The sequence below is a fragment of the Lutra lutra genome, chromosome 16 (assembly GCF_902655055.1).
Source record: "Lutra lutra chromosome 16, mLutLut1.2, whole genome shotgun sequence".
Classification (NCBI taxonomy): domain Eukaryota; kingdom Metazoa; phylum Chordata; class Mammalia; order Carnivora; family Mustelidae; genus Lutra; species Lutra lutra.
In genome coordinates this window covers 17,856,429-17,877,637 of record NC_062293.1, presented here as the reverse complement: position 1 = coordinate 17,877,637, position 21,209 = coordinate 17,856,429, and the positions used below count along the sequence as shown (strand labels likewise).

The following is a 21,209-nucleotide window of genomic DNA, read 5'->3' as shown; positions in this document are numbered from 1 at the left end:
GGGCCATCAGGCTATCAGTAAAAGAGTCCCCAGCCGTGGGGCAGAGCCCATCAAGCTTCATGCTAACCCTGGTCAGAAAGTAGGGCTGGGAACCTTGTTCCTATTTTCAGGTAGAGAAAATTGAGTCCACTGGGCAGGGCAGACAGTTTGGTAGACAGTCCATAATGCGAGTCCACACCCAGACGGAGACATTCCCGTTTCCTCCCTGCCTCCTTACCCAGCTGTGGGCACTCAGGCCCTGGCATTTACAGCTGGGCATCTGTCCCTACTGTATGATAGGGACCTGTGGCTTCCCAACTCCCAACTAACCTGACTGCTACCTCTTGGTCCTTGAAGTTATTGGTAAATCGCAAATACTGAAGTTCATTTATTCAGTCGAGAAAGTGGGGGGGTGGTTAGTCCTGTCCTCAAGAACTGGTGGGTATAGAGCGATAACTACCCCATCTTCCACCAGGTACGACCTACAGGCCCTTGGCCTGGACTTCCTGGAGCTACTGACCCGCTTTCTGCCCACGGAGTACGAGCGGAGCCTGATCGCCCGCTTTGAGCAGGAGCAGCGACCCATGGAGGAGCTGTCAGAGGAGGACCGCTTCATGCTACGCTTCAGCCGCATCCCGCGCCTGCCGGAGCGCATGGCCACGCTCACCTTTCTGGGCAACTTTCCGGACACTGTCCAGCTGCTCATGCCGGTGTGGGCGGGGCAGGCAGAGCGGTGTGGGCCGGGCAGGGTGGTGTGGGCGGGGCAGGCAGAGCGGTGTGGGCAGGGCTGGCAGGGCATGTGTTCTGGGTGGATGGTGTGTTCTGGGTGGATGCGAGGCAGCTGGCAGCCTCCACTCCCCCAGGGGGCGTTTAGGAGTACTTGAACTTCCCATGGCCTTGCCCCCGACCCTGCCCCAACTTATCTCGACTCTCCCATTGCACCCCTAGCAACTGAATGCCATAATCGCAGCCTCAATGTCCATCAAGTCCTCTGACAAGCTCCGCCAGATCCTGGAGGTGAGTGCCCAGCGAGAGGGCCTGGGAAGTGGGGCCCACCCATGACTCCTTGCCTGTTCCGGGTGCTGCGAGAGGGAGACCCCGGCCTTGCCCTGCACTCCTAGCATGCAACAGTTATGTTCCCAATTCTCATGTAGAAAGAACTAAGGCAGGGGTGGCAGTCATGTCTACAGCAGCGTACCTTAGACTCCTCCTGAGGGCCAAGTCCCCTCTGGGGATCACTGTGTGATTAGCAGAGCACCCACACCGGCTCAGTGGATTCTAGCAGAGTCTCTGGGAGCCAGTAGAAATGGCTGTTAGATGGTGACACACTGAGGGAATGTGAGCAGCGCAGTTCCGGGTAGGAATAGCAGAGGACAAAATTGGGTACGCTGAGGGGCACCTGGCTGGCTCAGTCGGTTGAGTATTATGCGACATTTTTTTTAAAGTTTATTTATAATTATTTATTGAAGAAATTTCTACACTGAATGTGGGGCTTGAACTCATGTCCCCAAGGTCAAGAGGGACATACTCCTCCAACCGAGCCAGCCAGGCGCCCCAAGCATGTGACTCTTGATGTTGAGTTGTGGGTTTGAGCCCCACGTTGGGTGTAGAGATTACTTAAAAATCAGATCTTAAAAAACATTGGGTATGCCGGGCACATAGGACAGACAGGTGCACAGGCTTATATGTGGGTCATGAGCCTGAGGGGTGCATGCGCGAGTGCAGTGTGGGCTGTGTGTGTGGGGCTGGCTTTTTTTTTTTTAAATTTTATTTTTAATAAACATATATTTTTATCCCCATGGGTACAGGTGTGTGAATCACCAGGTTTACACACTTCACAGCACTCACCATTGGGGCTGGCTTTTTGGCACGTCGTCTTGTGCAGTGTATACATGAGGGGGTTTCCTCAGCCCCAAGTGCCCTGCTGAACATCTCCCTTTCCACCCCCTCTCCAGATTGTCCTGGCCTTTGGCAACTATATGAACAGCAGCAAGCGTGGGGCAGCCTATGGCTTCCGGCTCCAAAGTCTGGATGTGGTGAGGGGCACGAGGAGGGGTTCCCTGGCCTGGGGGTGGGGATGGGGAACAGCTGGTGGCCCGTGGCTGATGACAGGCCTGCACGCAGCTGCTGGAGATGAAGTCGACTGACCGCAAGCAGACGCTGCTGCACTACCTGGTGAAGGTCATTGCCGAGAAGTACCCACAGCTCACGGGCTTCCACAGCGACCTGCACTTCTTGGACAAGGCAGGCTCAGGTATGGGTGCCGGTCCCCCGTCCTTGGGTGGGGGGAGGGGCTCAGCCCCGGGGACTGATAGGGGTTTGAGGAGAAGTGAGGGGCCCACAGGGTGTCATTGGACAAGAATGCCACCTCTCTGATTCTCTACTTCTGTGCTGCCCCATCCCCCACCCAGTGTCCTTGGACAGCGTCCTGGGGGATGTGCGCTCCCTGCAGAGAGGTCTGGAGTTGACCCAGCGAGAGTTTGTGCGTCAGGATGACTGCACGGTGCTCAAGGAATTCCTGAGGGCCAACTCGCCCACCATGGACAAGCTGCTGGCAGACAGCAAGACCGCTCAGGTGGGCCAGGGCTGGCTGGGTCCTGGAGGTGGGGAGGCGGGGGATGAAGGCCTGGGTCAGGGACACAGTGGGGGGAGGTAGCAGGGGGCCCACCTGCCTCGGGGAGCAGAGATGAAGCAGCCAGTGTCTTAAAGGCGCCCGGAGCTCCTAGGGGTCGGTGCTGGCAGGCCTGACGGGCTGTGCCCACAGGAGGCCTACGAGTCCGTGGTGGAGTACTTCGGAGAGAACCCCAAGACCACGTCCCCCTCCATGTTCTTCTCCCTCTTTAGCCGGTTCATCAAGGCCTACAAGGTATGTGTGTCTGGTGGGCAGGCTGGGACCCCTGTGGGGCCTTCCAGCCTCTCCACCTGGCCAGCGTGAAGGGTGAGGGATGCTTCTGTCCAGGGGCGGGATAAGACTCCCCTCACGGAGACCTACCTCTGCCCCTCAGAAAGCCGAGCAGGAGGTGGAACAGTGGAAGAAGGAAGCAGTAGCCCAGGAGGCAGGCGCTGATGCCCCCAGCAAAGAGGAAGCCCCAGCACCGAAGGTAGGCGGCTGCGCCTGAGCTTGGTGCTTTGCAGGGATACCCATCCTGAAGACCCAGGCCTCTTCCGTACCCTCATGTCTGGGAACAGACCCTGCCCCAGCAGCCTGGGACGGGAATGGCTTCCTTCTGCTCCAGCCTGCTGTGGGGCACCAGGCCGGCAGGTGTTCTGGGGTTTGGTGGCCTGGGGAGAGGGGATCCTGGAGCTGCAGCTGTACACCTTGCGTGACCACCCCCACTCCCTCATCACCACCCAAGGCCCGGCGGCCGCAGATGGACCTCATCTCTGAGCTGAAGCGGAAGCAGCAGAAGGAGCCACTCATCTACGAGAGTGACCGCGACGGGGCCATTGAAGATATCATCACAGGTGAGGCTTTGGCTGGGCCTGTTCTATCCTCTGTCCTTCTAATGCTGTTCTCCCCCACCCCAACCCTAGGGGTCTGGCTGCCTCACTGCTTCTTGCTACTTTTCCTCTCTTTTTTCCTTTCTCTCCTCCCTCCTCCCTCCCAACCCTCAGTGCTCAAGACGGTGCCCTTCACGGCCCGCTCCGGCAAGCGGACGTCCAGGCTCCTCTGTGAGGCCAGCCTGGGAGAAGAGATCCCTCTCTAGCCCCCAGGTACCTGGGTAGCCTGGCCTCTGAGTCCAGAAGCTGCCCACAGCCCTGGGGGCCCTCGGGGGACTGGGTCATGCTGCCCTCCCTGGGGCCACACGTGGCTGGGGTGTGCTTGAGCAGGGTCTGGTAAACATGAACAGGTCCCTTCCCACATGCACACAACCGGGGTCCCTACAAGGGTGAGGCCTGTGGCCTGGAGTTAGGGTCCTAACCCCGGGGCAGACTTCGGAAGGGTGAGTGTCTCTCTTCTTGGCTGCCAGATCTGCGGAACCAGCCCTACATCCGCTCAGACACAGGCCGCAGAAGCGCTCGCCGGCGCCCCCCAGGACCCCCCCTGCAGGTCACCTCCGACCTCTCGCTGTAACTGCTGTTTCTGCACAAGGACTCAGTGGGGAATGGGGGATGGCAAGCAGGGGGGTCCAAGGAAGGTGGTCCTCAGCTCGGCTGGGCCGGGCAGCCCCCTCTGCCGCTGCTGCGATGGTCCCACCTCAAGTGTTCGGGTGCAGGGGCATGGGGGGGACAGCATCGCCAGCCCCTCCCCCAAATGCTGCTTGCAGCACCCTCTCTCCCTAATAGCCATACTTAGCCTCAGCCGGAGCCTGGCCCGTAACTTATAAAGTGCAACCTCGCGCTCTATCCCCAGCTCCGGAAACTCTCCACGGACCTTATTTTTATACAAGATTAATAAAGATGTTTGCAAAAGATCCGCGTCCGCTCTGTGCCCGCCCCACCACGCGCAGGCTGTTCTGCTCCGCAAATGCTTTACTTTTTCATAGCAGGTTTCTGCAAACAGGCTGGCGAAGGGGAGTAGGGCTGCTTCTGCACTAGAGTTGGGGGGGAGGGAATCATCTTCGAGGGGCGCAGATAGTCTAGTGGCTGGCCCACGAACTCTGTGGGAGGGCAGAGGGGTTGTGGGGAGGATCAAGCCGGCAGCTCCCCTTCTGAGACTCCGGATTAGCCCCACCTCAGTCCTCCTGTCGACGCGCCCCGCCCCGTCTCCGCCTCCTGAGACTCGGCCCCAGCCTTGGTCCTGTCCCTGCGTGATCCCAGGTTACTATGCGGCCTCCTCTCGGTTTCCTGGAGTCGGCTCGCACGCAGTGCCTGCCCCTCCCCTGTCTGCCCCGCCCCGCCCCCTCACTCTGCTCTCACCCGGGCTAAGCAACCTCTGGGTGGGCACGAGCTTGTGGCGGCTGGAATGGCAGGACTTGGGAAGTCGGACATTGGGGCGCGGGACTCGGTGCCACATCCCGTCTTCTGGGGGTGTCCACACGGCCAAGTTAGGTATCTGAGAGTAGGGGCTGTGCGCACCTGGCCCGGGGAAGCCGGTGGGAGGAAAAGGAGAGGCTTATTCCTGACAGCAGGTCCCTGAGGGAGGGTCCCCCCTTTGCCGGGTCCCCGCCTGGGCCCAGGGCGCACCCGCTTTGTGTAGTCTGTGCAGGGAGCGCTCCAGCTCGGTGCTGGAAAGGCCGCTGAGACGCGCGGCCTGGCAGAAGAAGGTGAGGCCCACGTGAGGGCGCCCCGCGCTGCTGCGCCCTCGGGACCCACCCTTCCAGCCGGGGTTCAGCCGCAGAGCCCGCTGCTTCTTGGTGTAGTAGCTTGAGGGGACAAGTGGGGGGCAGCCTCGTCAGACACCGCCTCCCCCAGTCTTCTCCATCTCACAGGGGGGGAAACCAGCTCAGGACAGGAGGCCACAGGAAACTGACCCGGCATTCAGGGCTCCCGTCTCCCTCAGGGGACCCCTGCAGGGGGCAGCAAGTGCTCCCCCATCCTGGGTCCTGAAGCTGGGGACATGGGCCTACCTCATCACTTCCTGTACCACCCTGTGAGGCAGGAAGCCCTGGTTCATCAGCTTGAACAGCATCTCTAAGAACAGGGTTTGCAGGCCCTGGGGGTCCCAGAACTGGCTGTTCCTCACCTGGCCTGGGGGCAGAGATCGGGGTTGGGGGGGTCGTGTGAGGAGGAGCTTCCCCTGGTCCAGACCCTTCCCACCCCCACCAGCCTAGCCCCTCACCCAAGCACTGAGCCAGGCGATAGCTGTCAGTGAGGACACCCAGGAAGTCTTTGAAGCTTACGGTTCCATCACCTGGGGAGAGAGAGAGAGAAAGGGGCACTGGCGGTGCCTTCCCACCCCCCCGCAGAAGGCTCACTCTGCATGTGCTTTAGGGGTGTGTCTGCAGCTCCTTCCAGACACTAGAGAATCCAGTCCCACCTCCAGGCAAATGTCAACCCAGGTGGAATGGGGGAGAAATAGCCCTTGCCTTGGGGGATTCCCCCAGTCACAAGGATTAACACAGCAGAAAGGTTTAGGGCTATGGGATAGGTGTGTTGATCAGAGCAGGCTTCCTGGAAGAGGGAACTCTAAAACAGGACTGGGCTGGGGATTCTGTGGGCAAAGGAGACCTTGTCCAGGGCTAGAAGTGAGGGAGGACAAAAGGCCAGGGATGGGGGGCGCCCACCATCCAAATCTGCCTGCTGTAAGGCCTCGCACATCTCCTGTGGGCTCAGCTGGATGCCCACATTGCGCAGGGTGGCTTTCATGCTGCGCATGTCCACAGAGCCTGTCGGGCCGGAGCTGAACAGTTTGAAGATCTCCTGGAACGCTGCGGGCGGGGAGGGAGGCAGGCAGCAAGGGGTACGGCATGCAGGGGCCGGGACGTCCGCCCACTCCAGCTCATAACGGGACTAAGGACTTGGGTCATTCCCACCGCGGGGGCATGAGAACATTTAAGAACAGCAGTGGCTGCTGTGTTGGCCCTTGTCAAGTCCCCATTAAAGTCTCAGATCCAAGACTCATGTCTGGACATTCAACATTTATGTCAAGGTCACACCACCAGTAGACTGGGCAGTGCTGGGCTTCGGACTCCGGCTCTGGGGCTCAGTGCTCAGAGGCTCACGGAGCCCGGCCGGCATCTGGCAGGGAGCAGGAGCTGAAGATCACTGGTGGTGGGTGAAATGACTGCTTCCAGGGGCCCCCGCCAGCGGTACCGTGGCTTTGGGGCCCCCAAACATAGACCCCACAGCTCTAGACTCTGGGGGGGAGCAGGGAACTCACATTATTTTTCCCCACCCTCTCTCCCAATTTCCTTCCTCCCTCTTTCATCTTTCATTTGTGCAGTCCATCCACCCATCACACACACACACACACACATCAGTGAGCCCTGGAATTGTAAAGATTAGCTAGTTAGACTGGCATTGAGGGACAGTTACATGATCACCAACTTCTCACAACAACCCCAGTCTCTGGGGAGGACACCCCTTGCCGTTCTGCCGGGAGCACCCCCCTATTCTCCTCCGCTCCCGGTCCCCAGGCCTCACCTGCCAGCAGCCGGGCTGTCAGGGGCAGCAGGCTCTCCTCTGCAGAGCTGATTCAGGAGGAAGAGGGTGGAAAGGACTTTGCACCTGCTGCAGAAAGATGCCGGGGACTGGCAGGCCTTACCCCAAACCCCGCACCTTGGACCTGGTCTCTGTTCCCTGCCCTTACCGCTGAGACCAGGAGCCTGACCGCACTGAGCTGGCAGCTGCAAGGCGCTTGAATTCCCTGGGCCTTTGGGAGCACTGCTCGGCCCCTACGCCTTTGATGGATGCTGGCTCCCTTGGGCTCAGTGGGGGAGCCGGCTGCTGAGGCCTCCCCTTCTGTGTCCTGCAGCCCTGCTCCCCTCCTGGGTCCTGTGTGGGCAGTCTTCGAGGCTGCTGTGGGGACCTTGGAGGCAGAAGACGACAGGGGTGAGGGGCCGGCCTGCCTGAGTGCTCAGACTAGGAGGGGAGGAGGAGGGCCCTGGGACCAGGCGTGTGGGGGCTCAGGCTCAGCTCTACCTTCTCCCAGGACCCCCACACCAGCCTGTACCCACAGGGGGATTCTGCGGACAGTAGTTTGTCCCAGCAGACCCTTTGCCAGCCCGGTTACCTGTACGTTCCCTGTGCCAGCGTCGGGGATCTCTTGGTCTTCTGCCTTCGGCTGCCTGAAAGGCGGAGTCGCAGACTTGAGGCTGGTCCAGTGCCCCCGGCCCCGCAGCCCCTAGGTTTGTTTTAGCAGCTCTTGGCAGCGGGGCACTCTGTCCCTCGCCACAGGCCCGATTCTTCTGGTAGGGGGTGGGGACCTGCTGCTTTACACTTCAGTTTCTGCTCCCCTTAAGGCATCTGAATTTGCGACTGCACTCCAGACGCTAACATAGGCTGGCAGAGGCCCAGGGAGAAGAAGGCCTTAGAGTCCGGAAGTGAGGGCATGGGAAGGAGGGGTACAGCCGGCTGGGGCCCACTCCCACCTTACCCCAGGTCTCCTGGCGGGGAAGGGTCTCCTCTTCCAAACCATGCAAATTTACAAACCACAGTTCACAAAATACTCCAAGAAGATGCTTCCAACAGCCCAGCCGCTCCCCAGATACTCACCTCCATATCTCCTCCTCCTTCCTCTTTTCAGTCTCCGCACCTCCCCCCCCCCCATTGGCCCTGGCCCATTCCCAGCTGTTCATCCCTTCCTAATCCCACCCTCCTAGGGCCTGGGTGGGCAGGCTTCTAAGGATCAGCAAGGCTGGGTCTTCACCTGGAGCCTTAGTGTTGGTGGGTCCGGAGGCTGACGGGGCCCAAGCGAGGCTCTCCCTTCCCCTTCTTCCCTTTTCACACCCACGTCCCTTCCCACATTCTGAATTCCCTTCCCCCCCTTTGCTGCCAGCTCTCCCACATTGCCTGTCCTCCCTCAACGTGGGAAGGCTTGTGCATTCGTGTGCATGTTTAGTACACGTGTCTGGTGCACAGGCAAGTGTGTTGATATGTGCTTGTGCACACGGCCAGTGTGGAACTGTCTTGTGAGTGAATGTGTGTCTGTGTGTGCCCGCGTGGTGCGTGAGTCAGCAGAGGGTAGGTGTGTACGTGTGTAAGTGTGTCTGGGTTGCACAGGGAAGTACACCATTACATTCAGGCTCACCCCTACATTTTGAGATACTTGTAGCTCAAGGCTGTGTGGCCCCTGGAGGGGCAGTCCTTTGGCTTATCTCTTCCCCTCCTTTAAGGCCCTGGGCACTGTCCATTCCCCATACCAGGCCCTCGCTGTGGACAGAAGTGGGAAGAATTCCTTTCAGACTTGCCTCCTCACCTGGCCAGACCACCCCCCAGAGGCCCTCTCCAAAGATGATCCCAAAATGTCCCTGGCTTCAGGCCAAGAGGAAGACCCACTTCATGACCTAAGACACCGGAAGACTTGGGGCGCCTAAGGGCCTCAGTGAGTTAAGCCTCTGCCTTCAGTTCATGGTCTCAGGGTTCTGGGATTGAGCCCAGCATTGGGCTCTCTGCTCAGCAAGGAACCTGCTCCCACCCCTCCCTCACCTGCCTCTCTGACTACTTGTGATCTCTGTCTGTCAAATAAATAAAGAAAATCTTAAAAAAAAAAAAAAAAAAGAAAAGACGGAGCGCCTGGGTGGTTCAGTGGGTTAAAGCCTCTGCTTTCAGCTCAGGTCATGATCCCAGGATCCTGGGATCAAGCCCCGCATTGGGCTCTCTGCTCAGCAGGGAGCCTGCGTCCCCCTTTCTCTCTGCCTGCTTCTCTGCCTACTTGTGATCTCTGTCTGTCAAATAAATAAAAAAAATCTTAAAAAAAAAAAAAAAAGAAAAGAAAAGACACCTGAAGCCTCAGACAGGGTCATGAGTCTCTGCCACTGGCTGAGAGTTCTGGAAGGGAGTGAGGAGGGGCCAAATAGGGCTGGCAGAGCCCTCAGGGACAGGGTGGGCAGGTGGGCTGGGGCAGCTAAAAAAATAGGGGTGGGTTGAAACGAGTACTACAGGACGGGTTAACTAACTAGAATTGAAATAAAGTCTTGAAAGAAAAAAACCCATGGAGGGCGGCATCCCTAAGAAATCGAGATCAGGACGCCGCAGCCACGTGAGCTCACTAGTCCGGGAGCATTTGCACAAAAAGTCTGAGCCGGGGGGGGGGGGCCAGCACTGGAGGCTTTTACTGGTTTTGTCTAGTCATTTCATTGGGGAAGTGGGGGACGACATCTTAAAATGGATTTTCAGCAATAATGGACTCCCTTTCCTGGTTCCTGGCACCGAGCTGCAACGCAAAAGAGAGAGTGTCACTTGGGCCCCAGTGGCAGGGTCGGGGAGGGGGCTGAACCCAGACGCCTCTGCGAGGAGGGCCCCGGGGTGGGGGGGTAAGAGAGCCTCTTCCTGCGGCACGCGGTTGGGCAGGCTGGCTCTCGGTTATGTCCATTCATCACCAGGAAGCCAGGGGTGCTGGAGAGCACTGTTCCCCTCACATTCTGCTCCAAGGAGGCATCCTGGGCCCTGGGCCATCGAGTCCTCAGCGGGACAGAGGCTAGCCGGAGCATGGCCCATGAAGGTGAGGCCACCTGCCTTCTCGGGGACTGAGCTTCCTAATGCTAGAATGGCCCTTCCCAGGGCCGAACCCAGGTCCTTGCCTGGGCCCAGAAGTGCTCACCCTCCATGGTCCCCGGGCCTCCTCCAGCCCTGGCCTTGGCTCTGCCCCTCAGTCCACCGGAACCTTGTTTCCAGCAGCCTTTATGAGGTCACTGAGTTTGAGACATCACAGCCCACCCCGGCCCCGTCCCCTCCCCATCCCCTCATTCCATTTCCCCACCCCTACCCAGCTGCGTGAGGAGTGGGCCCACCCACACATCCCAGCACACCCCCTTTGCGGGAAGCTGGGGGCCAGACTCACTTACCCCTTCACGGCTCCTTTAGGAGGAGGGGACCTGGCCGGCTGCTGGAGAAGCTGCACTTCTCCTTTTATGGTGGCCCTCTTGATCCCCGGCTTGCTGAAATCCAGGTAAGGGTGGAAGAAGTTCTTGTCTTCCTGCTTCCAAGCTTTCTGTGACTCCTCAGTTTCCAGAGATTTCTCCAGCAAGTCCTTAGTGAGCTTTTCCTTCTCTGGCTGGCCCGTCGCCAGCTGGGGGGCGGGATCTGTAGAAGGTGCCTCGGCCTTCTGAGGCAGAACTTTGATCATGTGCTCCAAGTTGGGCAAGTCCATCTTGCTGGAGGAGGCCACGGCCAAGGAGGAGGCAAAGTTGACCAGATTGGCCAGGTCAATGCCCAGTGAGGGACTGGAGGAGGGCGGTGGGGGGTTTGATGGCTGCTGGGAGTCGGCGGCGGGCGGTGCTGGCTGGGCACTGGGGTTTTCGATTTGCTTTGTGCTGCACACACAGGCGTCCTCGAGGTCAGACTCCTGGTCCTGACAGCCAGTGGTCTCACCTGTGTTATTGCTGATCGCCCGCCGCAGGCTGTGTTCTGAGGCCTGGATGTGTTTGTCTGCCCAGAAGAGATGGTTAGAGGTCTGCACGCGGATAGAGCGATGGTTGGTGGACGCCTGGTCCTCCTCTGGCAAACTCACGTAGCTAGAATGCGACCTCAAACTCCAGAGGCTGGTGTGCTGCGGTGTGTGGGGCTGGAGGGACTCTGTCCTAGACTCCGGCTGCTCTGGGTCCCTGGGCTCGGGCTCCGGCTCCGGCCCCGGCTCCGGCTCCGGCTCTGACTCTGGTTCTAGCTCCGGCTCCGGCTCCAGCTCCGGCTTGAGCTCCGTCTCCAGCTCTAGTTCCCGCTCTAGTTCCCGCTCTAGTTCGTGCTCTATGTCCAGGTCCACTTGGTGAGTGTGCTCCAGTTCCAGCAATTCTTTTTCCAGCTGAAAAGTTTCAACTGAAGCTGAAGAGGCCCCTGGTCCTGAGGTCCTTCTGGGACCAAGTCTCTGTCCCCCTCTCCTGAGCCTTCCTCCCCTCCTGGTCCCTTTGGCAGAGACCCGCCTGGGGCAGGGAGACAGTGTGGGGCGCTGGTGAGGGTAGGTGGGAACGAGGGCACCAGCATGGCCCGGTGTAGGCTCCCACGATTGGCAAGGATTTCGAGAAGACGGGCCCTAAGGAGTCCAGCCCCACACCTCCCACCTCCCCCTAAGAGGCGCTCCTGCCCACGGTTACCTCGATCTCCTCTTCCTCTTCGAACGGCTGCTGTTGGTTTAGGTCACTGCTACGACAGAAGGGGACAGAATGGATGACAGGCTTCCGGGGGGTGGGTGGGTTGGTTTTAGGGGGGAATGGAGGTCTCTGGGGCCCTCAAGATTCCCTCTCCTGTACAGAGGCTGGCGAGAACCCCCGCAGCTCATCCACTCCCCTCACAGTCCCGGCACCCACCAAGAATTCTGGAGCAACATTCTCTATCTTTAGTGAGTTTGGGAGGTGCCTGGAGAGCCCCTACCCCAAAGAGGGATCCAGTCAGCTGGAGGTGAGGCCCAGGATTCTTCCTTCTGATCAAGTATTCCCATGAGCCAGTGAGCTCCCCTGGGAGGACTGGTGCCCAGAAGGCGGCTCCCAACAGAGGGAGAAGCCCAGGGTGACGCCCTCCTCCTGAGCTGCCCAACCCCAGCCTGGCAGATCTCAAAGGCAGGGGTGTGTGTGGAGGCTCCCTTCAGCTCTTGTTGGCCATGTGCTGCTAGCGCGGTCCTTCCCCTCAGTGCTCAGCCCCTGTGACTCCCTCTCCTTCCTCAGGCTTCGGGTCCCCCCTCACCTCAGGCCACTCTACTCAGAGCAAGGCAACCAGAAGGGCTCAGTTCCCATCCATGTCCCCGAGTGTACCCCACCACCCCTCAGTCCTTCATTAATGTCAGAGGCTGGACACAGTAGCAGAAGAGGGGGTGGTAGGACTCCCCTCCCCCCAACACTGTCCTTGAGGAGATATTGGAAAGAAGCAAGATGGAGGGAGATCTTGGGTTGGGGGGGTGGTATATGGAAGCTTGGCAGCGGGGTAAGGGTTGGTAGTCCTGGAGGGTGAGGGACTGGTTCTCACTGCGTCTCCACAATGTCCACTGACTCCTTGCCACAGCAGGGGAATCCATTGGCACCTGGCAGGGAGAAGGAGGTGAGGGCCGGGGAGCTGCAGGGGGAGATGTCTCTGGGGCATTCTGGAACCCTGGGCAGGTGGTACTGCTCTAGTTACCCCCTCCCTCCCTCCCTGTCCTGCATCTCAGCCCATTCACCACCACCTCTCCCATCCTGCCCCTTGCTCCCTCCTCTCTCCAGCGCCACCAGCCCTGCCCTCCACATCTGCTCCCCTCCGTGCTAGAATTTGCCTTTCCTTTCACTCTCCCCAATCCATCACCCTTCTCCCCGAGGACAGATGCTAACAGGTTTCACTGCTGTTTCTTGAGGGCTGCTAGCCCAGGCAACAGGTTGGGCACATTCTGTGCTTTATCTCATCAATTCAACACAAAAAATGACAAGAAGTTCATTTGCCCAAGGTCCCTCAGCCGAGGGTTGCCAACACCAGGAGCTGGATGCAGATTTGAAAACTCTTCACTCCCCTGCCCCACGTGCTACCCTATGAGGCATCTGTAACTGGGTGGGGACCCCTAAGAACCCATCCATTCCTGGTCCTTGGCCCCCTTTCCTCTCTCTTCTCTGGCCAAGCTTCAGATCTGGCACTCCCCCTAATCCTGGCCCCTTCTGCCCTGAAGTCCTTCCTCTCCTCCAGGCTTCTCATCCTGGGGTCACCCACCTGGGGAATTTTCGCCCCCGGCATTTGATCTGTGGGGATGCTGACTGCAGTGTTCCCATCACTCTCTGAAGAAGAGGTTGAACATAGCCTTGGGGAAAGTTTCTGCACCCCAGTCGCCTCCCTGGAGCTTGTATCTTTTACTGAAGATGCTTCTTTTTCATTATCTGGGGGTGGGGGGTGGGGCACCAGGCCGTCCCATTCTCCCATGCTCCCCAGGGTGGTAGATGGGGGTCGATGGTGGATTGGTCATGGCAGTGGGAAAGCCGGATCTCCCTGAGCCTGGAGTGTGGCAGGAAATGATGGCCTTGGCTCTGGTTGAGAAGAATCACTCCCAGGATTATATCCAAAGGATCAGTGTGCCCTGGCCTCCTTCTAGAGATGTAGAGGCTGTTTCTGTGTCTGGGATTTGCGACATCTACGTTCCTCCTGGGCCTGGGCCTCTTGGATCAGCTGCATGGCCGGGCTAGGAGCGTACTACCACGGTCAGGCTCCTAAGAGCTGGCTCAGTGGTCTCTGGACCCTTCCACCAACTTGAGTGCCATGTTCCATTGGCTTCCTCCACGTCTATCTTCATTTCTAGCTCCATCTGCCCCCAGTGCTGCTTTTCTCCAGGCCTCTCGCCTCAGTGCCTTCCTTTGCTCGCTTGCAAATTTTCCCTCAACAATCTAATCGACACCCATTGCCTAAACCCTTCCATGAACAGAATGGGGTGTGGATAGGAAGAGAAAATATTAGGTGTGAGCCTCATCGTGGCACTGGAGGGGTGGAAGCAAAAGTCTGAGGTTGACTCAGCTTGGGATTTCTGTGCCCAACTTGGGAATGTTCTGTCAGGGACTCAGGTGACATTCTATAGCATGTGAAATGATTTGTTTCCAACCGCTGGATGCGTATATAGAAATGTATATCCTGTAACCATCCTAAAATCCTATCGGTGCTAGTTTTTTGTTTTGGTTTAGTTTTGTAGATCCCATAAGGTTCTCTACAAAAACAATAATGTGTGTGACTCAGGGCGCCTGGCTCAATCAGTTGCTAGAGCACGTGACTGTTGTCACTGTTGTAGTGACTGTTGATCTCAGGGTTGTGAGTCCAAGCCCCGGGTTGGGTGTAGAGATTACTTAAACAACTTAAAAATAAAGTATGTGTGTGACTCAAGAGACAGTTTTACTTCTTCCTTTCCAAATTGGATGTCTCTTATTTCCTTATTCTGCTTTAGTGTACTGAGAACAGTGTTCAGTACAATGCTGAATCTAATTGAGAGTGGACGTGTTGTTTTGTTCCTAATCTTAGGGAAGAAGCATTCAGTATTTCACCATTAAATATGATGTTAGCTGTAGTTTTCCCTCAAAGATGCCCTTTATTACTTTGAGGATAGTTCTCTTCTATTCCTAGTTCACTTAGTTTTTACAGATTTCTTTTTTGGAGAGAAAGAGAGAGCGCGTGTATGCAAACAAGGCAGGGGAGGGATAGAGGAAGGAGAGAATCCTAAGCAGACTCCACGTTCAGCGTGGAACCCAACATGGTGCTCGATCCCAAGACCCTGAGATCATGACATGACCTGAAATCGAGTTGGACACTTAATCAACTGAGCCACCTGGTGCCCCTTAGGTCACTTAGTTTTTAGTTAGGAAGAGTTGTTAGGTTTTGTCTGATGCTTTTTCTGTATTTATTGAGATGACTATATGTTTTTTCTTTATATTATTTTATTTTTCTTTTGTTTTTTAGTATCTCTTCACCCACTGTGGGGCTCGAACTCATGACCTTCAGAGTAAGAGTCGTATGCTCTCCCAACTCAGCCAGGCAGGTGCCCCTGTTTTTCTTTTATGTTCTGTTAATATATGATATGATATATATAATATGCTATAACACAAACAATGTTATATATTACTCTGTTAACAATTCTCTTATATTCTGTTTATGGTGAAATAAATTATTTTTTTAATGTTAAAATCAATCTTACATCCCTGAGATAAATTTCATCTGGTCATAATGTATTATCATTTTATACATTGTTGAATTTGATTTGCTAACTATTTTTTTTAAAGACTTTATTTATTTGGGGTGCCTGGGTGACTCAGTTGGTTAAATGACTGCCCTTGGCTCAGGCCATGATCCTGGAGTCCCAGGATCGAGTCCCATATCGGGGTCCCTGCTCAGTGGAGAGCCTGCTTCTCCCTCTGACCTTTCTCCTCTCATGCTCTCTCTCTCTCAAATAAGTAAATAAAAATAAAATCTTTAAAAAGATTTTATTTATTTGACAGAGGGAGAGATAGCAAGAGCTGGAACACAAGCAGAGGGAATGGGAGAGGAAGAAGCAGGCTTCCCACAGAGCAGGGAGCCTGATGTGGGGCTCGATCCCAGGAACCTGGGATCATGACCTGGGCCTAAGGCAGACGCTTAACAACTGAGCCACCCGGGTGCCCCTGATTTGTTAACTTTTTTGAAAGAAATCTCACACGAGGTTCATGAAGTATATCGGTGCATAATTTTCTTACATTGTCTTCATCAGGTTTTGATACCAGAATAATGTTGGTTTCATAGAATGAGTTGGGAAGTATTCTCTCTTCAGTTTTCTGAAAGAGTTTGCATAAAATTGGTATAATTTCTTCCTTATGTTTGGCAGAATTCACAGGTGAAGCTTGTGAACCTGGGCCTGGAGTTTCCTTATCCATGTCATCTAAGTTGGCGAATTTATTGGCATAAGGTGTTTATAGTATTCTGTTATCCTTTTCATATCTGTAGATTCTGTAATGATGCCTCCTTTTTCATTTCTCATGTTGGTAATTTCTGTCTTCTTTCTTTTTGTCCTGTTCAGTTTGGCTAGAGATTTGTCAATTTTGTTGATCTTCTTGAACCAGACAGAGATATGTCTGTTTCTTGCCTGATCATCATAAAGTGACATCTGCCAGGGAATCAGTCCTGTAGTTACAGGTTCCAAATCAGCTTTTTTTAAAAGATTTTATTTATTTGACAGAAATCACAAGTAGGCAGATAGGTAGGCAGAAGGTGGGGGAGAAGCAGGCTCCCGGCTGAGCAGAGAGCCCGATGCGGGGCTCGATCCCAGGACTCTGAGATCATGACCTGAGCCGAAGGCAGAGGCCTAACCCACTGAGCCACCCGGGCGCCCTCCAAATCAGCTTTTTATGATTTCACTCTTAAATATGAACAGCTAAGCATGACGACACATTTGAGGAAACTGCCCACATGCAATTGACAGACCAAGAGAAAAGATGACTATAATACCAGAGGTTATTTGGGAAACAGAAAGGAGCTTTAAATATACTCTAAAATCTTGAGATTCCGAGATGTAGATATTTAGCAATAGGTATTACATCCAAAAAGCAAGAATAGGATGCTCTTAAAAAAATTAAGAAAAGAAAGAACTTTTGGCAAAAAGACTTGGAAAATATAGCAGAAAATTTTCTCAGGAAGTAGAACCAAAATATCAAGACAATGTGAGAGAAAATGATCAAGAGGCAGTCAGTTCTGAGTTATAGAAAGGGGATCTAGAAAGAATAGAGAACATGGAAAAGGAAAGAGAAAAATTTTCATGAGCTGAATGATGATGTCATTGGCTTAAGAGGGTTCACCAAAAGCCCTGCACGATAGATGTCAAAAGATCCTTCTGTCAAAGTTCATTGCACCAGGAACAAAGAATTCTTAAATGTTTCTAAAGTGAAAAAACCAGTCATCTACGAGGGGAGGGGGGGTCAATTATACTGGCAGCAATGTTAGCACCAAGGGCTGTCTTTAAAATTCTGAGGAAAATGTTTTTAACTTAGAGGTTTATATCCAGCCAAACTATCATTTCAGACATGGATGGACTCAGGAAATTTACTTCCTCTTTTTTAAAGGAAGTTATTTGAGGATGTGCTAAAACAAAATAAAGGTATAAAACAAGAGAGCCAGGAAGGAAATAGGGGTCCACCCCAGGAAATCAACTAAGTTCCGGGATTTTAACTGTATAGAGGCAAAAAGATGAAGGGTTCTGGACAGTAGATTTCTGAAACAAAACCTGACAGAATAGTTGATTAGCTGTAGAGGGTGGTGAAAACTAAGACTATGATAAAACCAAAGAACATAAGGAAAAGGCAACTAGAAACTCCAGGAAAAACAAAAAGCTGTAGAGAAAGAAAAGGTAACTGTGATACCTTTCCTGGTTCTGCCGTGAACAGTAGTTCGGAGTCACAATAATGTAAGTCCAGTTTTCAACTTTCAGAATCAACATATAAATATCAATTGGAAAATATATTTGTGGCTTTAGGACAATGTAAATGTTACCAACCTTGATATTTAAAAAAATAAAAATACAGGTTAGCATAATTGGGAGGTGGGAGGGAGGAAGCTGAAGGGAAGAGTCAAGGGCACTAAAAACTTCATATTACTATGTGTGGTATGAAAAGATACTATCTAAAGTGATGAAAAATAAAGACGTAAGTATATTAAACTTACAAAGGCACCAGCAGATCTAAAAATGATGTTGGGAGAATGGGGGAGGGTGGCTCCATTAGAGCAAGAAGGTAATAATATCTAAAACTGATAAACCAAGAAAGAGTCCATGAGCTTGCAGAAAGATAAGAAGGTAATTAGGCAGAAAATGGTTCTAATGAAACAATCGTGGCTGCTCTGAGGAGTGAGATTGGTGGTGTGTTATAGGGGATACTTGCTTTTCATCACTGAATATCAAGCTCTTCAGGCTCTTTAATCATATGCATCTATTTCTTTGATAAAATTAAATATTGAGGGCGCCTGAGTGGCTCAGTTGGTTGAGCAACTGCCTTCGGCTCAGGTCATGGTCCCAGAGTGCTGGGATTGAGTCCCACATCGGGCTCCCAGCTCCATGGGGAGTCTGCTTCTCCCTCTGACCTCCCCTCTCATGCTCTCTCTCACTCTGTCTCTCTCTCTCTCTCAAAATAAATAAATAAAAATCTTTAAAAAAATTAAATATTGGGGCACCTGGGTGGCTCAGTGTGTTAAGCCTCTGCCTTCTGCTCAGGTCATGATCTCAGGGTCATGGGATCGAGTCCCACATTGGGCTCTCTGCTCGGCAGGGAGCCTGCTTCCTCCTCCTCTCTCTCTCTACCTACTTGTGATCTGTCTCTGTCAAGTAAATAAATAAAATCTTAAAAAAAAATTAAATATTGAACCCCTGACTAAGAGCCAGACACTGTGCTAGGGGACACGGTGATGAACACACACAGTTTGTGCCCTCTTGGGACTTCCAAGCCTATGGCTGGGACCATAGAAGATCCTCCAATCTCTATTTCTTATTCTTTTTAAGATTTTTAAAAAAGATTTTATTTTTTTATTTGACACAGAGAAAGAGAGAGATCACAAGTAGGCAGAGAGGCAGGCAGAGAGAGAGGAGGAAGCAGGCTCCCCGCTGAGTAGAGAGCCCAATGCGGAGCTGGATCCCAGGACCCCGAGATCATGATCTGAGACGAAGGCAGAGGTTTAACCCACTGAGCCACCCAGGCGCCCCCTTCCAATCTCGATTTCTTATTCCTACTTCTCCGGAGCTCTAGCTCCAGTCATTGATAGCACATTTCTCCCTAAGGGGGAGGATCTCTCCCTTGTCAGAAACTTGGATGTCTCCTATTCCTGAAATGTCCCTTGTTTTCTATTGGGAAGATGCTCAGTGCTCACTTTTTCCTGAAGACCTTCAGGACTCTACCCCATGGCATCTCCTCCAGTTACCCCCGCCCAGACCTGGTCCCTGCAGACCTTTGAGCACAGGACTCTTGTTGATTCCTTAATCAGAGGGGGGGCAGACTGTGTGGGCTGCCCACTTTTTTTTTTTTTTTTAAGATTTTATTTATTTGTCAGAGAGGGAGAGAGAGCACAAGCAGGCAGAGTGGCAGGCAGAGGCAGAGAGAGAAGCAGGTTCCCCCACTGAGCAAGGAGCCCGATTCGGGACTCGATCCCAGGACCCTGGGATCATGACCTGAGCTGAAGGCAGCGGCTTAACTGACTGAGCCACCCAGGCGTCCCCAATGGGCTGCCACTTTGAATCTCTGATCCCCTGCAAATAAGAGTCTGCAAGGTGGATTCTCAGCAAAAGCCTGTGCAAAGAGATGAACTCTTCATCCCTCTCACCCTGCCAAGCCACGTGGCTTGTTCTCCATTTTTAACCTCAAGTTCATACCCTGCGTGTCTAGACTCGAGTGTGGCCAACTCACCTGCATGCCCGATCCATCTTCCTTCCTAATCACTAGCGTCATGATTACCCCCTCCCCTCTGGTAATCGCCCCCTCCCCGATAATCCTTCATTCTATCACCAAATTAGAAACCTGGTTATTTGTGAACCCTCTCACTTCCCCAGCTTCTGACCTCCTTACCTCTGATGTTGACCTTGCATAGGTCCCTTTCTCCACTCCCACTCCTACTCATCTCCTAACACCAAACTCAACACAAACCTAGCACTGATCACCTGCCAGCACTCCATGCTGAGTGGTTCCCATACATCCTATCCTCTTCACCACTTTATGCCCAAACAGTCACGACTCTGCTCTCACAGAAGGGGAAACTGCCCAGGATACACATGGGCTAAGAGCAGTGCCATGACTGGCTCTGAACCCCATGATGCTAACCACTGTGTTGTTTGAAATCTCTTTAGGCTTCTAGCTGGACCACTGCAACCATATTTCCCTCCAACTTGGGCTGCTTAATGACCCCCGAGTGACCTGCCTTTGGTCACATCCAGACTGTGGAGTGGCTTCAGAGAGCCTGTATGGTCTGACCTCTGCCCTCTTGTTGCAGTTCTTGGTATCCAGCTCCCTCCTTGCTCCAAGCCCAAGCTCCCCCAGAGCACAGCAGATCCTTTTGTGCCTCAGTGCCTTTGCACCTGCTACACTTCAGTTACTTAGGAAGTCTTTCCTCTGGCAAAACCCTACTCATCCCTGACAGGCCAACCCACCTCTCCAATGTCATCATCTGTGTAACACAGCTAGCTGTCCTAGCCATATTTTAATTTTTTGTTAACTCCTCAAACTCAGGGCCCAGCACAAGAGTAAAAGCTGAAAGAGATGCACCAAATTTCACAGGGGTGATTTAAAGCATCTGCATCAGTGGGTCACCCAATGGGTTTGGGAAAGGGAAAAGCTGCTCTCCAGTTGTTGGTTCTTGGCACAATTTAAATGCTGGCCCACGTCCTCCTGGGTGAGAAGGTCCCGAGAAGAAAACCCCCACTTCAGTGGAAATCTAAGGGGCAAACAGCTTTGCTCATTGTTACAGAGCAGAGTGCAAGGGACGAAGGAGGCGCTCAGTATTTGTGGAAGCCAACTGCTTCCTTCTGCAAAGGCTCCAATCAACCAGAAACAACTGAACATGACTTTGGGGTTATCAGCCGTTTGGGACAATTTATGAGTCGTTTCCTGGGCATAAGGTCACGATTCTTTCCGTGTGCCCAGAATCCCTGCAAGAGTGGGCTGAATCTGCAGCCTTTACTCCAAAGCATACTCCGTGTGCAGGGCACAAGCCTGTGCACCGCGCAGGGCCGAGGCTGGGCGCGGGTCTGGGGACGAGGGCATGGACGTTTGGGGTCGACCTACCTTCCCCGCGCCCCGGGCTTTGGGAGCAGGGGGAGGGGCCCCGGGCCGATTCCCCACCCCGCCCCCGACGTTCACTATCCCCGCCCCGCCCGCCCCCCGGGGCACGCGCCAGCCCGCTCCCACCTGTCACCCCCATGCTGATCGAGGCTCTGTCGGGGAGGCGGGGAGCGGGCTGGTGGCTGCTGCCCCTCCGCCTCCAGTGCGCTCTTTGGTTGGGGGCTGTGGGGGGCGCTGGAGATGCTGCGGGCGCCTGCGCCTGTGATGTTGCCGCCTCTGTGACGTCCCTGCCCCCGACCCCAAGGACGGAGAGGTTTAAAAAAAAAAAACCAACAAAAACCAAACCCGCTCAGGATTCGGGGCCTGTGGGCGGGGCAGCCGCTGTGGGGTGTCCTGAGCAGGCTGAGACACCCAGAGCGCACTCTGCAGACGTTGGGCTGCTCTGCTCTTCTGCCCCTCAGGCCCAGAGGGAGCCGCCACCGG

At 54.3% G+C, this 21,209-nt stretch overlaps 2 protein-coding genes across 9 annotated transcripts in view; one reads left to right on the top strand and one right to left on the bottom strand.

Moving 5' to 3' along the window:
* FMNL1 (formin like 1) overlaps window positions 1-4,394 on the top strand; it is a 25,392-nt gene extending 20,998 nt beyond the window's left edge. For 4 of the 7 annotated variants that reach the window (XM_047706355.1, XM_047706351.1, XM_047706356.1 and 1 more), the window contains 9 exons: window positions 455-689; window positions 928-996; window positions 1,935-2,015; window positions 2,104-2,233; window positions 2,391-2,554; window positions 2,744-2,845; window positions 2,985-3,080; window positions 3,336-3,444; window positions 3,951-4,394. In XM_047706355.1, the coding sequence (XP_047562311.1) occupies window positions 455-689; window positions 928-996; window positions 1,935-2,015; window positions 2,104-2,233; window positions 2,391-2,554; window positions 2,744-2,845; window positions 2,985-3,080; window positions 3,336-3,444; window positions 3,951-4,054 (1,090 nt within the window). In that variant the 3' untranslated portion in view covers window positions 4,055-4,394. Of the gene's footprint in view, window positions 1-454; window positions 690-927; window positions 997-1,934; window positions 2,016-2,103; window positions 2,234-2,390; window positions 2,555-2,743; window positions 2,846-2,984; window positions 3,081-3,335; window positions 3,445-3,594; window positions 3,694-3,950 lie in introns of all 7 variants that reach the window. The other 3 variants (XM_047706358.1, XM_047706353.1, XM_047706357.1) reach the window with 1 other exon arrangement.
* On the bottom strand, window positions 4,387-21,209 carry LOC125086839 (spermatogenesis-associated protein 32-like). Of its 2 annotated transcripts, XM_047706362.1 has the most exons (10): window positions 10,124-10,331; window positions 7,595-7,649; window positions 7,172-7,390; window positions 7,006-7,052; window positions 6,147-6,290; window positions 5,702-5,773; window positions 5,490-5,610; window positions 5,107-5,285; window positions 4,840-4,998; window positions 4,387-4,580 (listed from the first exon to the last, which is right to left on the bottom strand). In XM_047706362.1, exons 1-10 carry the CDS (start codon window positions 10,128-10,130, stop codon window positions 4,453-4,455), a joined length of 1,131 nt encoding a protein of 376 aa, XP_047562318.1. In that variant the 5' UTR covers window positions 10,131-10,331; the 3' UTR covers window positions 4,387-4,452. The 2 variants fall into 2 exon arrangements, with proteins under 2 accessions (XP_047562318.1, XP_047562317.1); XM_047706361.1 differs by lacking the exons at window positions 4,387-4,580; window positions 4,840-4,998; window positions 5,107-5,285; ... (3 more) ...; window positions 7,006-7,052; window positions 10,124-10,331 and adding exons at window positions 9,682-9,736; window positions 10,368-11,320; window positions 11,610-11,655; window positions 12,475-12,529; window positions 20,853-21,209 and having other exon boundaries at window positions 7,195-7,390.